This window comes from Fusarium odoratissimum, assembly GCF_000260195.1.
Source record: "Fusarium odoratissimum NRRL 54006 unplaced genomic scaffold supercont1.44, whole genome shotgun sequence".
In the NCBI taxonomy this organism is placed as follows: Eukaryota; Fungi; Ascomycota; class Sordariomycetes; order Hypocreales; family Nectriaceae; genus Fusarium; species Fusarium odoratissimum.
Genome location: NW_022158725.1, coordinates 31,950 through 53,892, shown reverse-complemented (window position 1 = coordinate 53,892; position 21,943 = coordinate 31,950). Strand labels below are relative to the sequence as shown.

Here is a 21,943-nt window from a genome sequence, read left to right as displayed (position 1 = left end):
GGCCATCATAAATATGCACTGGTAATTTTTATTTATGCTTGTCCAATAATTGAGAATAACTTCCGATCCTTGTGCTATCTCCAATTCTAGTGTCCACGGTCATCGGTCATCACCGTGGGAGCGTCGCACAGATGAAATAGCTTCATAGCTCTTCTCTAGTTGATCAAAGAACATACTTTCCACTGACTTTCTCATAATATTTCCCTTTGCTGTTCTTGGTAGTGTTCCTTGAGGCACAACAAAGACCAGGCGCGGGTTTTCAATTCGTTCATGGAGATACTTGCGCGCATGAAACGGTGATATCCTGCGCAGTATCTCTTCCTTGAACTTCGTCAAACTGTCATCACACGACTTTAATATGTCGTCATTCTTGGGTTCGACAACAATGGCTGGACTGGGACGTCCAGATCCAATGACAGATACAGCGGATATCAGATCAGCCTCGCAGACTTGCATTGCTTCAGTCTCAAGAGATCCCGCGTCGCAGACAAGCGACAGCTGCATCTTGATCCTATCATCGACTCGCCCTTTGTATAAATACTGGTCGGTGTCGACCCTCTGGAAAAGGTCACCAGTATGGAATTTGCCATCCGCCTTATCTCTGAGTGACGGATGAGGACAGTCATCCGCATCAGCGGGGATGACAAGTTCAAGAAGTTGATCCGATGAAGATGAGCTTCCGCCCAGAGAGATGAATTCACAGCCTGACTCTGGAAATGGAGTAAGGTATTGGGAAGTGGCAGATGCGCGCATCGACAGTCCAATCTCGGTGGAGCCGTAGGTGTTAATAAGCTTTAGCCCTTGTTGATGAGCCCACGCTTGATCCGCTGGTTCAAGGACTTGCCCAGCGTGGAAGATGTGATGCAAACTCTGAAGTTGCTCAAGTAACACGGCGTTTGTGCGCGCGTCACGGATGAAGAGTGAGAGGAGTGCTGGAAAGATGTTGAGGGCTGTCAGTCCGCCATGCGCAATCATACTCTGTAGCTCTGGAGTTAGATATGGAATGGTTTTGGGTGGAATCAAACAACCTCCATTGGCTAATGCTTCCACGAGATTGATGGTGTTACCTAAATGGGCATGAGAACCCCTGTAACGGGTCAGTTTTGGAACATGATGAGTTTCGAAGAACTAACATGAGGCAGTAAACAGGCTGTGGTCCGCTGTGAGTATATGGTTTGTTCTTCCGAATCAAACAGTCCATCCACCTGACAGTAGCTGGAACCAGTTTGGGCATTCCTGAAGTTGAACCTGAAGTATGAAAAATGACTGAGACTTGATCGCCGTTCAAAGCAGTAGTCACCTTTTCAAGCTCAACATCCCGCGTTGCAGCTCTATCCAAAGCACCTTCGCTTAGGAAGGTTGGAAGAGGGCAATCTTTTACTAAAGACTCGCAGCTTGCATCATAGATCAAGGCTGCAGCGTTGCTCTTGCCTAGAAGTTCATAGACAACGGAAGGGTTCGTCATGCGGAGTGAGAAGAGTTGTGGAATGAAGCCGGCTCTTTGGAGAGACAGATAGTGTAGAAGATCCTGGTATGACCAGCCCCTCATCCTGCAAAATGTCAGATGACCGTGGCTGCGTAGACAGAGGACCTACCAGATTCCCACTACGGCACCTTTCACAATGCCAGCCTGTGATAAAACAGATAACCAGGTCTTTGCCGCATTTTCAAGATCATCACAGTATTCCGCATAAGTAATCGTCTTGTACTCAGTAGAGGACTCTGATAACAGATATCTCACTGCCGCAGAGTCCCCACGAGAATTGGCGAGAGTCTCAATAATCGTAAGAGGTGTATGAAAAGTCCGCATTTTGAACAACTGTATCTAACAAGACAGATTTTCCAAGACCAGAGCCAAGAACCTGTTCAGTTTATACATCTTTGCGCAGATCCTTCTGCTGGGGTAGTCTCACTCAGCACCAACCAAGAGAGGGGATCGCCAGATGAGTAAGAATTTAGGCCAAGAAACGGGACCCGAAAATGAGGAGAAGCAACGGTTATACGGCATCTCGAGTTTTACAAATTCGACTGACCAATTGTTTTTGTGTTGTGTTACAAATAATCGCCGGTTACTAAAGCTTATTGTAAATCATAGCTGCGGCGTGGTATTAAGCTTGTCTCGTCAGGCTTATCTGCACAGGCGCAGGCGTTAAGATAACCGCCTCGCCACATGATCGCTAGCCAATGGTAGTAGGCATCGAAAATGAGAGAAAATGAGGGTGGCCACTCCTCGGCTCGAAAAGGAACATGCTCAATATCGTGGTTGGACATACAGTCTCGAGAACAACATGACAGTCCTCTCCTGTTATATCATCTGCCATAGCACCCTTTCAACGACTACCTCGTCTGACATGTGCTAGAGAGATCAAATCTTAGTGAGCTAGCAGGTTGAGGCCCATTGCGCTCTTACACTCTAGGTAATATCGGCGAAGCCTACGCAACACCTATGTCAACAAGCCTTGTAGAGTGCATCGGTCAAACTACTCCAGGTACGCGCCTTTCACTAAGTAAAAGTTCGGGAAGTATGATAAGTAAATATAAATGTATGTTTGGGGTTTGCGGTAAGAAGGCTTTAACTATGAATCGGAATACCAAGGTCCTACGTATCCTTTCCTTGCTGCTTCTTCCGATTTGACTTTCGAGCCTTGGGTGTATCGGAGTCGGAGCCCGTGAATTTCCCACTCTCCCACTCCCTCTTCGATAACTGCGATTTGCCTTTCACATTATACTTCTTCTTCTCCTTGTTCAGAATCTGCTTCTTTGCGTTTACTGCCTTCGTCCTCGCTTCGCTCTTCTGCTTCTCTGCCTTTGTTTCCTTCGCCTTCGCTTTAGGTTTCTGTTTCTCTCCCTGATTACCTTTGCGGCCTCTACCATTCCACTTTGTTTTCTTTGTTTCTACGGCACGAGGCCTGTAGATAATAGCCATCACGAGTAGCTTCTCGATTCTTGCGCGAGAGGCCTCATCAACGTTTCCAGTGAACAGCGTTGGATCAATGTTTGCTACAGACTCCTCTGCTTTCCTTTTGATCTTCTTCATTTAATCGACCGCGCCCTGTATCCTTTGCTTTGCTTCACCGGCATTCATCGAGTCATCAACTGTTGGCTGGCTAACTTTCCAGGCCTTTTGCCAGTCCTTTTCAAGTCTGTTTACGTTCAGGAAAGTCTCCGTTCTTCTGACATTGCTGCACGTGAGGCATCCCCACTCAAGTAAGTAGCTATTATCAGAGATACTTCCGGTATGCTAATCGAGGTAAAGGTACACGAGTCAAATGGACGAAGCCGACTGGGACTCTGTACTGAGGAACTGTTGCTTATTGTATGGTTGGAAAATCGACAAGAGGACAAGCAGTATTGTGAGGGCCACGACCCCTGCTTTTCGACTCAGAAACAAGCTGCCACCGAGGCCGATAGCTCTTCCGTCTCCTGCTATTCAACAGCCAGTGATCACTCCAGAAACCCCAACCGAGACGTCAGTACTATCAACGTCCGGCACTGAGAAGTCTCCAGATACTTCTAAAGATGTCTCAGCTGAAGGACAAGGAACTGAAGCAGCCGTCGAAATAGAAAAGCCACTCACCGCAGAAGATATGGAGGCGCCCATTCCAGCAAAGCTCGGGGCCATTCCATTATATGCAATCAATGACAGATCTAGAATCGAAATAACCATGGTCAGCAACGAGTTCCAGGAGTCCATGGCCAGGAATCATTTCGGTGCATCGTCAGTGGAAGGCTCGGCGGAAGTCACTCTCGACCACAATCTCATCCTGTGAAATTTTTGCTGAAACGCACCTACAGATCTGGAGGATGGGGCGGATACTCAGTAGGCGTTACAGGCGGAGCTGCCAAAGAAGACACGTCTGGGGGAAACAAGACCAAAAAGTCTTATGCAAAGCGAATGATTGGAAGCTACATGTTCCCCCGAGTTGATGTCTTCCTGAGACCAGAGGATCTAGAGCCAACCGAGGAGCTTCGTGCCGCCCTTGATGGCATCAAGCAGACCAAGAATGTTAGTAATATGATCGACTTTGAGGGCTATACTAAAGTAAACTAGATCAACGCGCTCCGGGAGCTTTATAGTACCTTTGAACATCTGTTTTGTCATTCTGTCACTCTTGGAGGCTGCCTTCAAACTACCAAGGTTGTTGAGAGCGATGAAGACGTCAAACAGAGCAAGGAAAAGCAATCATTCAAGGCACAAGTTGGAGTTGCTGTTTCCACTGTAGGTCTTCTATCTGATTAACTAGGGTCTAGCTAATCATATGTAATTGGGTAGCCATTTGGGGCTAAAGGAAACGTCAAAGGGTCTAAGGAGAGTCAAGACAGTGCAGAGGCTTTTAACAGAAGTGCGAGTACGAGCGAGAGTATGGGATTTGAGGCTACTGGTGAAAATTCGATCCTGGCAGCAGAGTGAGTTGACGAATGTCTTGACTATGTGCTTCTATTAATCATTGGCAGCCCGCCGGCTTGGAGTGGTTCAGTTGCGAACTTCAACAACTGGCGTATCATTGAGCAGACCAAACTCACCCTAATTGTTGACACCATCTCAAAGATGGCTGGCTATCACGAAACTAGGTCGTGGTTCTTTGCCGCGGTGCCTAAGCTCAGTGAGTACATGGTAATCCTAGAATCAAGGATGCTGCATGTCCGCTTCAAAGTTGCCAGCCAGAACGAGAGTTTTGGCGTCATATCTCACAAGAAGGTACGCTCAATGTATAACACTAGTTAGCTCTTCCTTAATCTTGATTTAGGTACCGACCTATCTAGGACATCGCCCGAACGAGTCAGTTACACCAGTTCGCACCAATCTTCGAGTACCAGATCGACAGCCCAAAGAAGCATTCAGGAATGAATCGTTTGGGCTTACTGGAGACATGACCAAGATTACGGCTCATAATCCTGGTTTCTCTACCACTCCACTCTTCGAGCCAAGCAGGTCAGTTTGCATACATCTACAATATCGATTGTAGTGCCTAATGTTCTGAACTTATAGGACTCAAGCGCCAATCCTAATGTTCTCTTCCGGAGCAGAACTCGGTGAGTAGGACACTGGCTTGTTTTACCAGAGACTAGCTGACTTGTAGCTAGGTACTAAGACAGATGAAGCATTCAGCCACGTAGTCTGGCGGTTAGAGATTGCCAGGGGACACAGCGTAAGTAATATCCGTGGTCCAGTGTCTTTCTATGCATTAGTGCTTAATTAACATGATTCATCATTAGATCGGCCCTGATACCCTACTATGCGTCAAATCAGCGGCAATTCCGAAGGCTGATTTAGCCTTAACCGTGTACCGTAATGCTCAAGGAGTATTTCTTCCATCCATCAGCAGCACGGACGAACCATGCTACTGGCGACTCGAGCCCGTCGAAACTTCCGGAATATCCAAAATGAAAGGGGATCGTTACAAATTCGGTGACTCCTTCAGGCTTACCTGGTCATTCTCCGATCAAACAAGCGGCTTCCGAGACTTCGTTGATGATTCATATGGTCGACGCAACCTAACTCGTCCTTCTGAGATCAAGAGCGATAAGTTATGCTTCAAGGTACCCTTCCCACGGTTCGAGGGTATGCTATCGGACTATATGGCAGTACTCATGTCGACTGCCTTGACAACGGATCCTATTATTGAGAAGATCAAGATACTTGATGGATATAACCAAGAGAAGCCTTACAAGCTACATGATCTGTCGTTTCGGGTCGATCTGGTTGGTAATGATGGTAACGGCGACAAGAATGACTATGCGAACCTTACGGCGACGAGCTGGCAGGAGTTAGATCAGAAGCTTTCGCCGGGGGAGAAGTCGTTGGGAAATATGCTTGGACCTTCTCCGATGCTTATTGACGGTGTACTGGGGAATATGGAGTTCACCCGCTGGTGAGATATACTGTACTTCGCGGAAACGAACCTATCAATGGTTTCATCGGGAAGGGATTAATGTTACTCCTCTTATCTCTGCCTGCCGAGAACCATAATCGTTCACTCTAACTCAACCAGTCGAATTAGTCTGGCTGCAGAACGGTACATGCACATGCAGCGGATGGGGCCGTGCGATTGGCGATACATGTACGACGTGCAGAAAAGGTGGTCAGCATCTGCCCATTTCGACATCTTGATGGCCTCAATCCGGATTCACGGAAGCCTTGTTACCCAAACATGTTCAACATGTCGTAGCAAATGTTTAATGAGTTACAGAATCTCTGACTACCCTTGTGCAGTCGCTTTGAATACCCTTTGGCAACTCAAGATCACAAAGCTTACCCACACTTCTCCTTCAGCAGGGACGATCAGTCGGATTTATCCCTCACTGTAACCTGACTAAGTCATGCAAATGATCACGCTCGCATTTCGGTTGCAACCAACCCGCCCGTTTCCGGTTTTAGTGTCCAATGACGATATCACGCCACCAATGATGTTGTTGGAGAATGCGTCGCTCAACGTTGTACATGTGCAGCGAAACACGACACGAGCAATGAAGATACAGCTTTGATAGCGGGAGTGAACAGCCCAATAGCAGATGCATTTCCTTCGTAAGGCATTCTTCGTCCACGTCAGTCGTTTGCGACCTAACGAAAAAGAGGCAACCTAAGCAGAGCCTCATCTCATTTAACTTGTGGATTTTCGGCCCAGATCAAGATAAGCTCGCAGATCCTCAATTTAATACTCATTCTCCAACGATTCTCAATTATCGTCAGAAATTCCACTCGATCTCTCCCTCATCTTAACTTGCCTTTGACGTGATTGGTCTAGTCACCATGGTGTCGACACCCCCGCCATCAGATGACGCAGAGGGTCATCCCCAAGAAGAGAGTCCACATGACGAAGAGGAAAAGAGTAGCTCTCCAAGCAAGAAAGAAGCCAAGCAACCCAAAACATCAAATCGCAGACATAAAATTCGACATAAACAGCCTGCGCATTATCGAACACATACCAACGACTTCCCTTCACAAGCCCCGGGCGATCCGGTAATGAGGCAGGCCATGCGCTACGGCGTCGACCCCAACACATTTCCTCCTCCGCCGCCGGGTGCGTATCAAGCGAACACGAACCCATCTTACTATCCATCACCAAACGTCCCGGCGCCGGCTGGTTATCCCAGTCCATATACATATCCTGGAGACGGAGGGTATTTCTCTGTCCCGCGAGCAAGTGTTCGGAACCCCCAGTACTTTACTCCACCTGGATACGATGTGCCACCGTTAGGATACTCTGACCCAGGATACGGTCCCGCCGATTCTTACAGGTATGAGGAGGAAGTCCCACCATACCCTGAGTACCCAACGCGGAACCCGAAAAGAACTCCAGCACGACCTCAACCTTCCCGACAACCGAAGCCACAGACTGAACCCAATCTGAGGAGTCTTCGAAGGGAAGGGTCATATCAAAGACCTCGGCAGAGGCGACCATATATACCTACACGGGAGAGAGCCTCGTCAGAAGATGGCATAACCATGCAAGATATCATGGCCGAACTCAGAAACCTTCAACGTCAAGTATACCAGGCTGAGATCCAATCAGACCCAGGCAGGATCCAAGGCCGTCCACGGCGAAGTCCATCGGTCACGAGCCAGTATACCAGCGATGACACAAGATCTCTTAACATAGAGAGAGAAAGATCTCGTCAGCTCACAAGCATCATCTACCGGCTGCTTGAAGATAGACAAAGACCGGAATACCAAGACTCATTAGGGCTGTCATCAAGACAGACAATGATGGATCTTCTTCAGGGGAGGGTAAGGGAACATGATGGAGAAACGGCATTGGTTAGCCAGCAAGACGCACAGGAGATCAGGTCAAAGCTCGATACTATATTGGAGTATCTTCAGCTTGAAGGCGGATTGGAAGACGAGCCGGCACCGCAGCGACTACGCGAGGGCTACGATAGCAGGCCACAACCCTTGGTCCTGAGGGGTCAGCCTTCTGTCGCTTCGGGGTCCTCAGTACACGCACCACCATCGCCGACCTTGAGTCGAGCAATGCCACGTCGTCGCCAGACTCTTCCATCTGTCATCAGACCTCCACAAGATGCGCAGCCATCTAACCAAGGACGCACCCGACAGGTTCCAACCAGGCTGCTTGAACCAGATGACGACGAGGAGATTTACGAAGACTTCAGACGTGCGTTAAGACCTCCACGTACAAGAGTCAGCTCAACACAGAGTGTTGCATCGCAGGATAGGAGAAGGGTTCAACCATCCGTTATCCAAAGGAGTGACGCTCGGCCACCGGAAAGAAAGATCGTAGAAGGAGATCAACAGAAAGTCAGGCCAGGTCGGTTTGCGTATGTCCAAACGGAAGATGAACAGGATGAAGAACCTGCTAGGGCACCTGTGCCGCCGTACCCGGTGCCTGATCCACCTGGGCAGTCGAGGCGGAGGAAATCTGTAAGATCTGTAAGATTCGATTGATGATAGTGTTCTTTTGTAACGAGTGGATTATTTACGTAATGGTAAAGGCGCGGGGCAGTATTGGATGCAAAATGGGAGATGGAATGGCATGGGAAAAGGAAGAACAGCGATGTAAGACCATAATGACTACTACCGCTATGACATACTTGGCGACGACAAGGTTGAAATATACTATTGAACCATGAACTAGAATAATTTGGTTTCAACGCGTAACAAGGTCGATGGAGGCTACTCTACCATTCAGTGGATTCTAAAAGTACTCCAAACCAGACTTATGATCCCCCCAGCTAGCTTTCGCGAGATCAAAAAAGTAATTCCACCTATGTGCCCACTGTCCCGTTCCTCCCTTAGGCGTATACTTGATAGCATCCTTGACATACGTAGACGAGATTTTAAAGAACGACTGCGGGTCCATATTTTGATCGGATCTCCCAAGCCGTGGAACAACGCAGGAAAACCCCCTGGACTTCATCTGGCGCAATAACCTCACAACGGCCACACCTGTCACTTCTGCGCCCAAAGTCCATGCAGCGTTGTAGTAACCGGACACAAAAGCCAAATTAGGCACGTTTTGCAGCATGAACCCTTTCCAAGCAAACCCATCAATAATATTGATTGGGTCATCGTCGACGAAGAATTGAATACCACCGCCAATGCGAAGCTTGAGGCCAGTCGCGGTGACGATAATATCAGGCCGTAGCTTTGTACCTGAAGCCAGGATAATCTCATCTTCAGTAACCTTATTGATGATGTCGGTCACTATGCTCGCCTTTCCAGAACGCAAGCTGGCGAAAAAGTCGCCATCTGGACACGCACAGAGCCGCTGGTCCATGGGGTTATATCGAGGAGTGAAATGCGGGTCAACGGGGATATTCGGGGGAAGGAGTTTCATGCACAAGTTGCGAAGGAGTCGTTTTGCAGTATTGGGGAAGAACTTGCAAAACCAGTAGAAGCCGAAGAATCGAATAGCGCGACGAAGTCGAGTTACTCGTCCGGCAAGACGAGCGGGCAATATGGCGCGCTCAACCTGTGCTAGCTTGTCAACCAAGGGTAACGGCGAGATGTACGTTGGACTTCTTTGCAACATGGTTGTGTGCTTCGCCTTTTCCGTCAGATTTGGTAATAGGGTGACTGCAGTTGCACCACTCCCAATGATAATAACGTCCTTGTCGACATAGTCCAAATCCTCTGGCCAGAATTGGGGATGGACTATGGTTCCTGAGAAGCTATCTAGGCCTGGGATCTGGGTAGCTAACGGCTCGTCATAGTCGTAGTACCCTGTGCCCAGTATAAGAAAACGCGCCTCGTAAGTATGCCCGGGAACACCATTGACTTCGACATCCAGGGCCCAACGCGCCTTCTGGGATGACCAACGCGCCGAAAGCACTCTGTGCTGATACTTGATATTCTTATGGATCCCAGCGTGTGTCGCCGCGTCCTCTAGATAAGAACGAATCTCAGCACCCGAAGCAATAGTTTTGTTCTTTCGCCAAGGGTACCAGGGCAAGCCAAAGGTGAACATATCCGAGTCAGACCTGAGACCTGGGTACTTGAAAAAGTCCCATGTGCCACCAAGATTACTCCTTGACTCGAGAATGGCATATGATGACGGTGCTGGTTCTGGGGCTTTTGTCTGGATGTGATATGCCAGGTGGATCCCGGAAATCCCTGCTCCAATTATGAGAACATCGAATGAGGTACTGAGGGAGGATTTATCGCCAGCCGAATTAGGAGTCATGGTATCAACTCCGTATTGAATAAAGTGGAAAGGTAGATTTGAGAACTCGTTAGAGAAAATGTAAGAGAAAAGCTTTAGGCATCCAAATAAACAATACTAAACATAGGATGCGAAAGCGCCCGGTCACTATTAGTAAATGATACCTCTCTTATACCTACCGAAGTCAGTCTACCGAGTGGTGCGGATGGTTCACGATCAATCTCTCAACTCACATCACGCTCTTTCGATCCCTCTTACTAATCGGGCTAGTTCAAAGTCTCTAAAATGGCGTTTTGCTACCAGCAATGGCCGTTCGGGATTTCGCAAGCATTGTAAGTTACGTCGGAAAGTCCGAACAATAGTAGTGGTGCAATTTCTTTGGTCCTTCGGACTTTGCGGTGGTCCCTGCTAAATTAGCTCGGCGCCCGCGGGAGAGCGAACCAAATCAACCTTACCCTGAACCCTACAAGGAAGAAGTCCGAGCTCACCACCTCGACTAAGACATGCAACCATAGACCGGACCTTGTGTTCTTGCTCGGTATCATGTCTGTAAATAGCGGGACATAGAAAAGGAAATATGAGTTGTATCCGAGGTGCAGTTTTGAGTCGCTAGCTACTGAATGCGATGTTACCATCAATGAATACTACCCCATTACATTGCAACCATTCTCCCTTAAAAGTATAAGTACTTACTCAAAGCCGACTCCCATAGGTACACCTCTTTCTCATTCGCAAACAATAGACGAAAAGCGCAAAGATGTCTTCAAATAATCAAAAGACGAGTTACAGCCGATTTGCCTGTATTGGAACTGGTCTTTCCGGTATTGGCCTAGGTGCAACCCTGAAGCGATGGTATAACCTCGACGATATTCATTATTTCGAACGCCAAAGCCAACCTGGCGGCACATGGTTACAAAACCAGTATCCCGGTACGCCAATTAGCCCTATACTCAGCTCAGTCGGTAAATAGTGCTAAGCTAATCGAAGATATGATGGTATAGGCTGCGCGTGCGATGTCCCCAATGTGCTCTATAGCTTCTCGTTCGAGCCGAACCCAGACTGGACACGTATCTTGGCTAAACGAGAGGAGCTATATGAGTACATCATGGAAGTCGCCAAAAAGCACCATCTTCTGGATAAGATGACTTTTGGGGCCCAGGTTGAGAAGTGTGAATGGTTCGAGGAGCAAGCTCGATGGCGATTAACCATTCGGGATCTGGAAACAGGTTCCCTCTTTTCCCACGAATGCCAGTTCCTCTTCTCAGCAACGGGCTTATTTTCTAACCCACGGGAGCTGGATATCCCCGGTGTCAAGTCTTTCAAGGGGCCTATCATTCATTCAGCAAGGTGGCGACACGATGTCGATCTCACCGGAAAGCGGGTAGTGCTTTTCGGTAACGGCTGCACAGCTGCGCAGATCGTGCCAAACGTCCTCCCTAAGACAAAGGACCTCACGCAGATCATTCGATCTAAGCATTGGATCCTCCCTCCAATCGACGGGCCGACTTTGGATGTGCTACGGTGGGTGATGAAGAACATTCCCGGCGTCCAGAGATTACTCCGTGTCCTGGTGTTCCTCGAGACGGAGCGGCAATACAAACTTTTTCAGATGACCGACGCGGGAGCACGTGTACGTGCAAAGTTCAGAGAGACAGCCTTGGCATACATGAAAAAGACAGCACCTGCCAAGTATCACGGCCTACTTATCCCTGACTTTGAGTTTGGATGCAAAAGACGCATCTACGACTCCGGTTATCTTGAGAGCATTCATGCTGAGAGCTTTAGCCTCACAGATAAACCAGCTACTGAAATCACGCCAGATGGGGTTCGAGTTGGAGGTCAAGTCATCGAGGCAGATGTTATTGTACTCGCAAATGGTTTCGAGACGGGTGGCTTCCTGAAGGGCATCGAGGTGAGAGGAAGAAACAATGAGAATCTACATGAACATTGGGAGCGATATGGCGGAGCAGAAGCATACAACACGACATCTGTCAGCGGGTTCCCGAACCTTTTTCTTCTCTACGGTGAGTTGAAATATGACTTTACGTAGGTAAAGCAGACAATACTGATTCTACGCCATCGCAGGACCTAACTCGGGCGTTGGCCACACTTCCGCCATCATAGCTCTGGAAAATGGCATCAACTATTCCCTGCGGGTCATCAAGCCCATACTAGATGGCAAAGCTAGCATTGTCGATGTAAAGTCGGACGCCGAGAGTCAATGGGCAGACAGTATGCAGACCGGCGTTAAGTCAACGGTCTTCTATTCCGGTTGTACCAACTGGTTTGTCGAGACTAAAAAGAACGGCAAACGGTGGAACGCCACAGTCTACCCTTACTCCCAGGCGAGTTTTTGGAGAAGAAGCCTCTTTCCCGTCTGGAAAGACTTTGAATTTTCTGTAAGATCGGCACCATTTTCGTTATTTGGCTATATACATGAGGTGCTAATGTCTGTAGGGCTCTACCAATGCTCCAGGCCGAAATATCTGGCGGCGACTGTTCTTGATAATTGGGATATTCAATGGTCTGATGTTTGCCATTGATTACTTTTCTGGAGGTTGTTATAGAAAGCTTCTTCTGGATGGAGTTCAACATGTGCTATCGCAGTTGGGTTGGCAGGTACTTTATGAAGTATGGACTGCACTTGAAAGCAAAGCAAAAGCTGCAGTATCACTTGTAGGAAATATGACGAGAGCGGGGTTGCGACTCTTCATGTAAACACAGTTGTACTCTTATTCTTCTAAGCTATAGAGCTAACCTACTACCTAAACTTGGTTGAGCAACTTTTTACTTGTCCCATGACGTTAATTGCTATCTGTGGAGGAGATGGCGCCAGCCGGGTGGACGTCTTGTTAGCGGTTGCTGTAACTAACTAAGCGTCTACCCGCGGACCCCGAATCTTGGAACAATCCAATTAAACCTCAAAAAGCCGATGTACCCGAAATGCGGAGAAGCCTCCATGCCTCGGCCTAGGCTAGGTGATAATAATCAACGTAGGATCTTTATTTGGCATTGCCAAGTCGGATTCTTGAATGACACGGTTACGTAGCCTAGACCATATCATCTTGAACTGCCCTGCCTGGTTTTAATCACAATATGGAGACTGAATCGCAACAGAATCAAGCCATGGTACAGCCAGAGCAAACTCGGTCAAGGTTTCTCAATTCCTGCAACGGCTGTCGAGCCCGCAAGGTTCGGTGTATCAGTTCGTCATCCAATAAGTCGCTCAGCTTCAACCTGATCCTTGGCTAATTATAACTTTTACAGAGCAACGTGAGTCAGACACTGTATGCATTAACTGTCGCGTAAGTCAAGCTTTTCCGCCTTCATCAAGATGCCATCTAACCTCGCTCTCACATAGCAGAGGCGGTCTGAAGATTGCCGCTTTTCTCGCACCAAAGTTCGTAAGACCCGGTCGGCCAAAGGTCAGTCACGTCGGCAGACAATGAATCCCGACGCTGCAGACCCCGCCACACCTCTGTCACGAGCGCCATCTTCCCGTGGTGCTCGATCTCAGCCCGACAACCTTATGGCATCACCTTCTTGTAAATCCATCTTCGGGAACTCCGACGCCGAAGCTCAATTCGAGCCTTCAGGTACTGAAACTATGCACGCCGCCAATCAAATTGTTTCTCCCACCCCAGTGGATTATCCGGTGATCATGGTAGTATACCCTTGCCCATCTTGCTCCACCCGCTGATCCGATCGCTCTTTAGGCCAATGAGCAAGATGGTGAGTGACTTAACACTCTCATGCAGATACATGGTTGACATACTCTATTCGTAGTGTCTATTTCTAGCCTCGCCTATTTCTCTAACAGCAAATTGACCGCGTTGTCGAGACGGATCGGCAATACCCAAGTTACAGATTTATTAGCCAAGATTGAAGCAGCCGTTAAGTCGACTACACGAAGTCCCGTTGGAGCGATTCCATACCCCAACGACTTGGAAAAGGAGACTCGGTCTGTATCCTTATCCCAACAGAGTAGACTGGATTATCTTGAATGTTTGTAGTCCGGGATCACTTGGTGTACCTGTACTAACAGTGTCACAGCCTATTTTGATCAAGTGCACCCGCTATATCCATTCCTTGACCGCGCCTCTTTCGAGAATAGAGCGCGCTCATCCCGTGTTGGCGATATCCTATCTACAGACCCTGCTTGGTGCGCCTTACACCATGCTGTTCTCGCCCTTGGTAGTCTGTACCATGAGTGCGGTAGCTTCAATGCCTTCGCAGGAACTGCTTGGGATATTTTCCGGATCTCTCTAGCTTTGCTTCCTAGACTTGTCTTTGGTCAGAGAAATTTACTGACAGTCCAGGTACATAATTCCCTTGATTTGCTCATAGAGACGTGTCCTAACTATCATTTTAGGCGATCACTGCCATGGTTAGTGCGAAGCCAAGATCAACAAACTTAAGGCTGACCTAAGCACTAACTCAGGCTCTATTTGGTACCACTTATGCAGCCCTTCCTATTGAGGGGATCTTAATTACTGAAGCAGCAAGGATTGTGAGCTATTTCCAAATGAACAAGGCTGAGGCCTGTAAGGCCAACTCAGAGTTTCAGCGGACTGTTTGGGTCATCTACTCGCTGGAGAGTGAGTATTGTTTGAACACAGGCCGGTCATCGGTAAGTTCCCTTCATTTATGCAATCCATTTAGTTGGCCTGTACTCATCCTCCAATCCATAGACAATACCGAACCACGACATATCGTGCCCTATTCCCAAGACTAGCCTGCCGTTCTTGTCAGGCTTCGACTGGCTTCAGTGCAAGTCAAGACATGCCCTGATGGCCTCAGATATTTACCAGCGGCTATTCTCAGTCAAGGCCAGGTCTCTTTCCCCAGAATTACGTCAGCTAGAAGCGAATCGTTGTTTAGAAGAACTGGAAGCTTGGAGACTGTCAGTTCCAGAAACCTTTCGTCCAGGGATTCGATTCCGGTCTTATCAATTAGGGCAGCCACAAGCAGTTTACGTGGCGGTTCAAATTCATTTCTCTTTCTACAACATACGTATTGCCCTTGCGCGAGTCTGTATTCTTGCGTGGATTCAAGATCTCGAGGAGCAAATGCGATACAAGTTACTTCTCACCGAGTCTGCAAGATCTATCATAGACCTGATACACTTGATAGATCTTGAACCATTCGTCTTGCCGTGGTAAGTGCTGCACATTGATTGACCCTTGCACACTTGTATGCTTAACACGCTATCAGGGTACAATACAACATGCCGCAGGCAGCATTGTTTGTGTTGTTTGATTTCATTATTGAACATCCTTGTCATGACGAAACAAGGAAGGACTTGTCCTACATGCAAATAGCGACATCGTACTTCATGCGGCTACAGTATGCAACCGGAAACAAGGCCTTTGGCACGATTCCGACCCAGTTCCTCCAGATAGCTACCAGCTTTGTGGAAGATACATACCCCTCAAGCATAATCCAGCCAGGAGCTTCCGCAAATCCACAAGAATCGGAACTTTGGCAGAGTCGCGATAGTGGCATAGGGACGAGTGATATTAAGGAGTCACTTGGCTTTCAGGTGAGATGTGATATCAGATATGTGAGCCTCTCATGCTGATATTTTACAAGGGCCTCCAGTTTCCCATCCAGAATGGATTTGAGTTCCAAGATATGGATTTCTGGCTGACGGAAAGTGGAGTTTTGTCTTTTCTCGAATCAGATGGGGATTTTGGTTTGCCAAACCCGGAAGCCGAAGGGCCTTTGGCGAGGGGGCAGGAAGACACCGAGCGATAAACTGTAGTATCAGCATGTCAAGTCACTCTGAAGCTGGGACCGGCTGCGTCGGACTTTGTATCTTGCAATCAACTGGATTTAGATAGCCCTATGCTTAATCGCGGTGCAGCAGTTTTTGATTCACCGAACGACATGCGTAGTTTTGTTTCCTTGAACCTAATTCTAGATTGTCATTTAGTCCGAGACTCTGGAGCTTGAGCCGGAATACCTACTACGATCTACGCTCGGAGATTCCGAGGACCGAGAGGCCCCGCAACTACGCCAAGAAGAGAACACGGCAGTTCCAGATGCTCGCACTTACGATGCTCGCACTTGCGACAACATTTTACGGTTGCGGCTGATGTAAGCGGATGATTGAGGCACAAGTATTTCAATGTAGCTATGTATAAGATTCCAAGAGTGTGTGATTCTTGATTATACATCTCTTGTATTGTTTACTTTACCACCTTTTTCGACTCTCCTGACAAGCCGCTAAGTGTAGCAAATTGGCCTTCCAAGTACTCGAACTTAGGTAAAATATAGGTTGTAAGTTTTCTGTGCTCACGACTAGCTAATATACTGAGCCCTTGAAGTTATAAAAGTGTTAAAATGGCTCGTTCCGATTTCAAAGGCTCGCCGTTGGTATCAGTTACCCTGCAGAGTGTTGTTCTAGCAGCAACTTCCAATTTGTTAGCACAGGTGCTGATGGCATATCGTCTCGATGTAAGTATTGACTTCGCAAGATATCTGACGTCGTGGTCGGAACACCGTTGATCTTGGAATGACAGAAACCCATCTCGGTAGATTGGATGCCCGTATCGCAATTCATCGTATGGACAGCTGTGTCTACGCCTCCGAATTACCTATGGTAGGCAATTAATCATGAGAAAACTGTGTACCCGATTAGTTCTGTTGACCTAGTATAGGCAGGATTATCTTGAGAACAAGTTCCCTGGCTATGACACCAGGAAAAAGGATGTCTCAAAGAGACACGGTAAAGCTGCCGATGATAAGCTCAACGTGCCCAACACACTTGCCAAGACCATATTGGACCAGACCATTGGGGCAGTTGTCAACACCTTTTTATTGTGTGTCTTTATAAACTTGATGAAATCAGCGGTGGTTCCTTCAGTCTCTTCGGGGTATAAATTTGACTATACGCGCATTGACTGGTTATTCATCCTCAACAAGGCGCACGAGGATTTCTATCCTCTCCTCGTCGCGGGTTGGAAGCTGTGGCCGGCCGTTAGTTTGATTAGCTTCATCTTTCTCAGAACTGCTGAGGGGAGAAACCTATTCGTCGCCTTGGCGGGTGTTGTCTGGGGAATTTATATTAGCTGGCTTGGAGTGGAGTAGTATGAGGTAGATACGCATATAAACATCCTCTTCATGGTTCGCATAACCAGTATCCTCGACTCCACTTGCCTGTAGTACCATGACAACGAGAATATACTGTACTAAATATTTATCACAAAACTAAAAAAAAAAAAAAAAAAAATGAAAGTATCACCTCACTGGCGTGCATTTGACAAGTTATGTAAGTTGATAACGGGTATCATTTTCATTTCAAAGCTTGAAGTTCTTGGAGGTCTATAAATGACCCTGAATTGCAGTTCGCCGAAGTTGCACAAACTCTCGTCTACCCCAAAGCCCAAGCGCCCAGGTCAGCGGGACGGCTACCAAGCCTAACGCAACCATGAGATAGACACCTGGCTGTAGACCGCCATGAGCGTCATTCATATACCCACAGCCAATCGTTAAAACAGCCCCCAACAGTTGTCCTGTACCCCACATGGCCGCGAGAGCAAGCTCCGGTTTAAGCGGATATATGATTTCCGTGATAAACTCAACGGCCACGCCATTCGGTGCAATGACCCCGATACTGAGGATAGTACTGATACTATACAGGAATCCGACATTTCCAGAAGGGGCAACCCAAATAAAGGCGAGGAGGGCAGCACCATCTAATAACGCAAGCCCTTTTAGTAAGGAAAGATGACATCTAAACATATCTGCAAGCCTCCCCACAACAAGAGAGGCCACCAGACCTGGGACGATGAGTAGTAGACCGGCAACAACACACTGGTCGACGGTGAACCCGTAGGGCATACAAATCTGGAAAAGAAGAAAGGACATCGTGTTGAAGACTCCCGATGTGAGTGCAAATGGGATACCAGCAAGGTAGATTTCGGGCCTCGAGAGGAGCGTCTTTACTTCCTGTGTGTGAGATAAAGATGTTTGGTGTATAGTGTTTCGAGCTGGAGGGGTAGGAGGCTTTGCGGGAATGAAAGGGATCGTGAAGCAGACAGCCGACAACAAAATGCTCTGATACAAGACTCCCTGTGCCACATCATCTTTTGACTCTATCCATGCCGCCATAATGAACTGCCCAATTGTACTGCCCAAGATAGTAGCTAATCCGGAGACTGTTGTTGCGGTGGCTCTACTCCCAGATCGAAACCATGCATCTGAGAAGGGAGCGGCGAGGATAAGCGAGAAGGGCTGTCCTATGGCAATGACACAATGTCCTGTCAATGCCATGCTGAGGCTTTTGATTCGAGCACCTCCATACATCAGCCACGTGCCTCCAACCATAAAAGCACCGGACACAACCATGGAAAGCTTTAAGCCTCGGCGCGCGACCAAGGATGCTGGGTACTCGGCCACAAGGGCGGCGAGGAAGAAGGATGTAGAGAACCAGTTGATCGCGGGTACCGAGCTTCCAAAGTGTTCAGCTGCAAAGTCCACAACGGGCGCCAAGTCAATCCAGGCTATAGTGAAGCAAAGATTGAGAACAAAAAGCTGTGTCATGCCGATGAATCTCCGCTTGTAGGTCTTTGGTGGATCCACGTCGTTCCCCAGCATCGTACCCTGCCTGGTAGAGGGATATCTCTCCAAACCGTGAAGGTGCTCAGCAGCATCATCCTTGCAGTCATTTGTGGTTAACGAATTGGCCATGTTGAAGGAGGAGACTAAGGAACGCTGTCACCGATTTGAAGCAGATGTTGGTTTGGAAATGATACCGGAACTAGACAAATAAGAGGAATAATCAAAGAATTCACACTGGTTCTAACAAGTACAAGTGCAAAGTGTTGAATTATATCGGTCATAAGGTGTTGCTCAGACTACAATTTATACTACGTACGACATGGCGTTTTGAAAGGAAAATAGTGGCTTCTACGGCCGACTCTTCCAATCTACAGCTGCGATCCAAGATGCGGGGAAGCTGGACCTCGACTATTGTGACCAGCCCTTCCTCGCTGAACTACAACTCGCTAAGGGACTTCGAGCCAGAATGGCCTTATCAAGAAAAGACATAGAGCAATAGAAAGGCCGCCGACGTTCGGTCGTCTATCAAGTGACAGCTAGGCATAAATTCTTGTAGCCGAGCTGGCAAGCGATCTGAATGGGTGCGTAAGCATTGACGGGGTGTTCAAAAAATGACTGCGGAATTCCGAGAATTTCGGTGGGTTCGAATAGAGCAAGTCAGCTTGACAAGCGGCAAATATTGTTCGGTGTACCCCGAGTCGACTCGGAAAGTCCGAAATGGCCTCTATTTTCCGTGTGCTAAATGTCCTTATTTGCTGGGTTGGCTGTAGACGGCCGCCGCGGAGTCCATGGTCCCATCAGCGCTATCTTCGAATGACACTAGCGTAGCCTATTGCCTTCGGTGCCAAGAGCACCATGGCATTTCCATCTGCATGTGTGACCCAAATAGAAGTATGCATACTTAATCTGTACGAGATGTCATACTAATAGGATATACTAAATAATACTGAAACTTGTCTTTTTAAGAAAACACTCTTACTTTAATATATCTACAATGAAGTTTGAAAGTCTCCTCGCTGCTGCGTCCGTTGGAAGGGGTTTTGCCCAGGCTTCTGCGACTTCAACATGTGTTAAAGCGGTTAGTAACCAGCCACGGCTAGTCAGGCATCTCTAAGAGTTGTGTTAGTGCGACACTGTTGCCAAGCTGTACCCTGATCAGGTTATTTCTTCGTCCTCGTCAGCTTTCAAAGACGCCCAGCTTGAATATTGGAATGGTCCTCAAAGGAACACTGCACCGGCCTGTTTCTTTCAGCCAACCAGCGCAAACCAAGTTCAGGCCGCCATAGAGGAAGTTACAAAAGTCCAATGTCCTTTTTCCATCAAAGGCAGCGGACACTCTTCCAACTTCGGTGGTTCGAGCATCGAAGGCGGATTCCAGTTTGATCTTGTTAACATTGCACATCATGACATTGTGAGCGATGGCAGATCCGTGAAGATCGGACCAGGTAATCGATGGGGACCCCTCTTCTCCTTTTTGGAAGAGCATGGTTTGACAGTTGCTGGTGGGCGCGATTCTGGTGTTGGCGTGTCTGGTTTCATATTCGGCGGTAAGTATTATAAGGTTCTTACAAGATTTAAGTGACAGATGACTGATGGTTGTGGACTAGGCGGTATATCTTATTTGGCGGCTCAGCGTGGATGGGGGGTGGACCAATTGATATCAACCGACCTAGTGCTGGCGAACGGTACTTTGATAACAGTTGATAGCACATCCCATCCTGACCTCCATATAGCTCTCCAAGGTGGTGGTGCTCAGAACTTTGGTATAGTGACAAGCATGACCTTGAACGCCTTCCAATTTGGTGGCATGTGGGGTGGGATAAAGGTTACCACCGCAGACAACTTTGAACATGTTTTCAACGCTTATGACAGGTTTGCGAAAAAGGTACCAGAGGTCGAAAAGGCACACATGTTCATGGACTTTGCCAGGGTTAATGGCACATTGATTGTCGCTCAGTACATGTACTACGCTGAGCCTGTCAAAGACCCCGTGATCTTTGATGACTTTCGGCCTATCCCGGCTGTAATCGACACTTTACGGCTGGCGAACCACTCGGAGTTTGCTAAGGAGATGGAGCAAATTACCGACACCAGAGGGAAACGCAACCTGTACTGGACACGCACATTCAGCTTCGACATTCAGTTGCTCAAGTCTATCTACGACCTCTGGGTCAAGACAAGCGAATCTTATGCAGATCGACTAACGGCTGCCCTGGACGCGCAGCTCATCTACCCCAAGATGCGTAAAGGCTCAAGCGCTGGCAACCTTTTTGGACTGGACGACTCCGATGACGTGCTACAATTGATTGTGCTTAGTATCATCTGGGAAGATGAAGCTGACGATGAGGAAGCCATCAAGATTGTTCGAGAGCTTGACGCGGAGATCGACACACTCATGAGGCTGCGTGGGAAGCACCGCGAGTTCAAGTATATGAACTACGGGCATACTGAGCAAGATATCATTGCAGGTTACGGTCAGAAAAGTAAAGCGTTCTTGAAAAGGGTTGCTTCGCAGTATGATCCAGATGGTGTGTTTCAGAAACTCCGGCTGGGCGGATTCAAGATCGACAACAATGCAGATAATACCCTAGGTCATGGGAGTCACGATGAATTATAGATTGGATATCTAGCTGATGCAAAGGCTGGCGCCTATTAATATCTCAAGTGTGTGGAGAGGATTTAGGAGACAGTTTCTAGGTGTATACTTGAGAGAAAATTGAATCTGCGTATGGGAAAGGTTCTAAGTAGGGTAATAATTAGTTTTGCTCCAATGGCGGCAATAGCTTTCCGAGTTATTCGTTTACAGTGACAGGCAGAGAGTAGGATAAAGAAGAGCAATGTACCCATAAATCCAGCTAACATATAAGCGGCCTTTCCAGTGGAGTCCAGAAGAGGTTCTAGAACAAGAATATGTTCGCTTTGACATCGATTCGGTTTAGGCTCGCTATTAGCCCGACTTCTTCTCGTTCTACCCTCTTTGCCAAGCCAAGTAAATGCACGCGAACCCTTGCCGAAAGTGGTTTCTTGCTTATCAGATCCATCGGATAAGATATTTCTTATCAGATGATCCATCTGACGTTAAAGAAGCTTAAGACTAGATAAACCCTGATGCTCTAGCGTGTATAAATTCGCGCAATGGACCCCAGTTGTCACCTTTCCACCCTATTGCAACACGCCGGTGACGCCTAAAATTGGTGTTAGCTTGCCAAGGGAGGCTGAGAAAGAAGCTTAAAACCTAGTGCTTCTAGCTTAGAAGA

The 21,943-nt window shown here is 47.8% G+C and overlaps 9 protein-coding genes across 10 annotated transcripts; 5 read left to right on the top strand and 4 right to left on the bottom strand.

Annotated features, from left to right (window-relative positions):
* Positions 1-99: 99 nt before the first annotated feature.
* On the bottom strand, positions 100-1,810 carry FOIG_14752 (uncharacterized protein; the record flags this gene model as incomplete). The annotated part of the gene is made up of 3 exons (XM_031216036.1): positions 100-1,087; positions 1,134-1,550; positions 1,596-1,810. The coding sequence occupies 3 exons, from the start codon at positions 1,808-1,810 to the stop codon at positions 100-102; spliced, it is 1,620 nt and encodes a 539-aa protein (XP_031054177.1).
* Positions 1,811-2,599: 789 nt separating this feature from the next.
* FOIG_14751 (uncharacterized protein) lies at positions 2,600-2,926 on the bottom strand (the record flags this gene model as incomplete). The annotated part of the gene is made up of 1 exon (XM_031216035.1): positions 2,600-2,926. The coding sequence occupies one exon, from the start codon at positions 2,924-2,926 to the stop codon at positions 2,600-2,602; it is 327 nt and encodes a 108-aa protein (XP_031054176.1).
* A 343-nt stretch (positions 2,927-3,269) lies between these two features.
* Positions 3,270-5,877, top strand: FOIG_14750 (uncharacterized protein; the record flags this gene model as incomplete). The annotated part of the gene is made up of 9 exons (XM_031216034.1): positions 3,270-3,766; positions 3,796-4,006; positions 4,052-4,219; positions 4,274-4,407; positions 4,456-4,699; positions 4,749-4,933; positions 4,991-5,034; positions 5,086-5,150; positions 5,218-5,877. The coding sequence occupies 9 exons, from the start codon at positions 3,270-3,272 to the stop codon at positions 5,875-5,877; spliced, it is 2,208 nt and encodes a 735-aa protein (XP_031054175.1).
* A 254-nt stretch (positions 5,878-6,131) lies between these two features.
* FOIG_14749 (uncharacterized protein) lies at positions 6,132-8,734 on the top strand. Of its 2 annotated transcripts, none has more exons than XM_031216033.1 (2): positions 6,132-6,526; positions 6,577-8,734. In XM_031216033.1, the coding sequence occupies exon 2, from the start codon at positions 6,752-6,754 to the stop codon at positions 8,402-8,404; it is 1,653 nt and encodes a 550-aa protein (XP_031054174.1). In that variant the 5' UTR covers positions 6,132-6,526; positions 6,577-6,751; the 3' UTR covers positions 8,405-8,734. The 2 variants fall into 2 exon arrangements, with proteins under 2 accessions (XP_031054174.1, XP_031054173.1); XM_031216032.1 differs by having other exon boundaries at positions 6,575-8,734.
* FOIG_14748 (uncharacterized protein) lies at positions 8,655-10,142 on the bottom strand (the record flags this gene model as incomplete). The annotated part of the gene is made up of 1 exon (XM_031216031.1): positions 8,655-10,142. One exon carries the CDS (start codon positions 10,140-10,142, stop codon positions 8,655-8,657), a length of 1,488 nt encoding a protein of 495 aa, XP_031054172.1.
* A 736-nt stretch (positions 10,143-10,878) lies between these two features.
* Positions 10,879-12,627, top strand: FOIG_14747 (uncharacterized protein; the record flags this gene model as incomplete). The annotated part of the gene is made up of 4 exons (XM_031216030.1): positions 10,879-11,050; positions 11,123-12,145; positions 12,207-12,520; positions 12,598-12,627. 4 exons carry the CDS (start codon positions 10,879-10,881, stop codon positions 12,625-12,627), a joined length of 1,539 nt encoding a protein of 512 aa, XP_031054171.1.
* Positions 12,628-13,566: 939 nt separating this feature from the next.
* On the top strand, positions 13,567-17,213 carry FOIG_14746 (uncharacterized protein; the record flags this gene model as incomplete). The annotated part of the gene is made up of 12 exons (XM_031216029.1): positions 13,567-13,785; positions 13,838-13,853; positions 13,908-14,126; positions 14,175-14,440; positions 14,494-14,508; positions 14,563-14,751; positions 14,813-15,279; positions 15,336-15,663; positions 16,057-16,220; positions 16,451-16,580; positions 16,646-16,725; positions 16,784-17,213. 12 exons carry the CDS (start codon positions 13,567-13,569, stop codon positions 17,211-17,213), a joined length of 2,523 nt encoding a protein of 840 aa, XP_031054170.1.
* Positions 17,214-17,447: 234 nt separating this feature from the next.
* Positions 17,448-18,815, bottom strand: FOIG_14745 (uncharacterized protein; the record flags this gene model as incomplete). The annotated part of the gene is made up of 1 exon (XM_031216028.1): positions 17,448-18,815. The coding sequence occupies one exon, from the start codon at positions 18,813-18,815 to the stop codon at positions 17,448-17,450; it is 1,368 nt and encodes a 455-aa protein (XP_031054169.1).
* An 865-nt stretch (positions 18,816-19,680) lies between these two features.
* Positions 19,681-21,303, top strand: FOIG_14744 (uncharacterized protein; the record flags this gene model as incomplete). Its single annotated transcript, XM_031216027.1, has 4 exons — positions 19,681-19,764; positions 19,813-20,233; positions 20,294-20,371; positions 20,420-21,303. The coding sequence occupies 4 exons, from the start codon at positions 19,681-19,683 to the stop codon at positions 21,301-21,303; spliced, it is 1,467 nt and encodes a 488-aa protein (XP_031054168.1).
* Positions 21,304-21,943: the final 640 nt, after the last annotated feature.

Coding starts and splice junctions, on each gene's coding strand:
- FOIG_14749 (XM_031216033.1), top strand. CDS start 6,752: ATGGTGTCGACACCCCCGCCATCAGATGACGCAGAGGGTCATCCCCAA.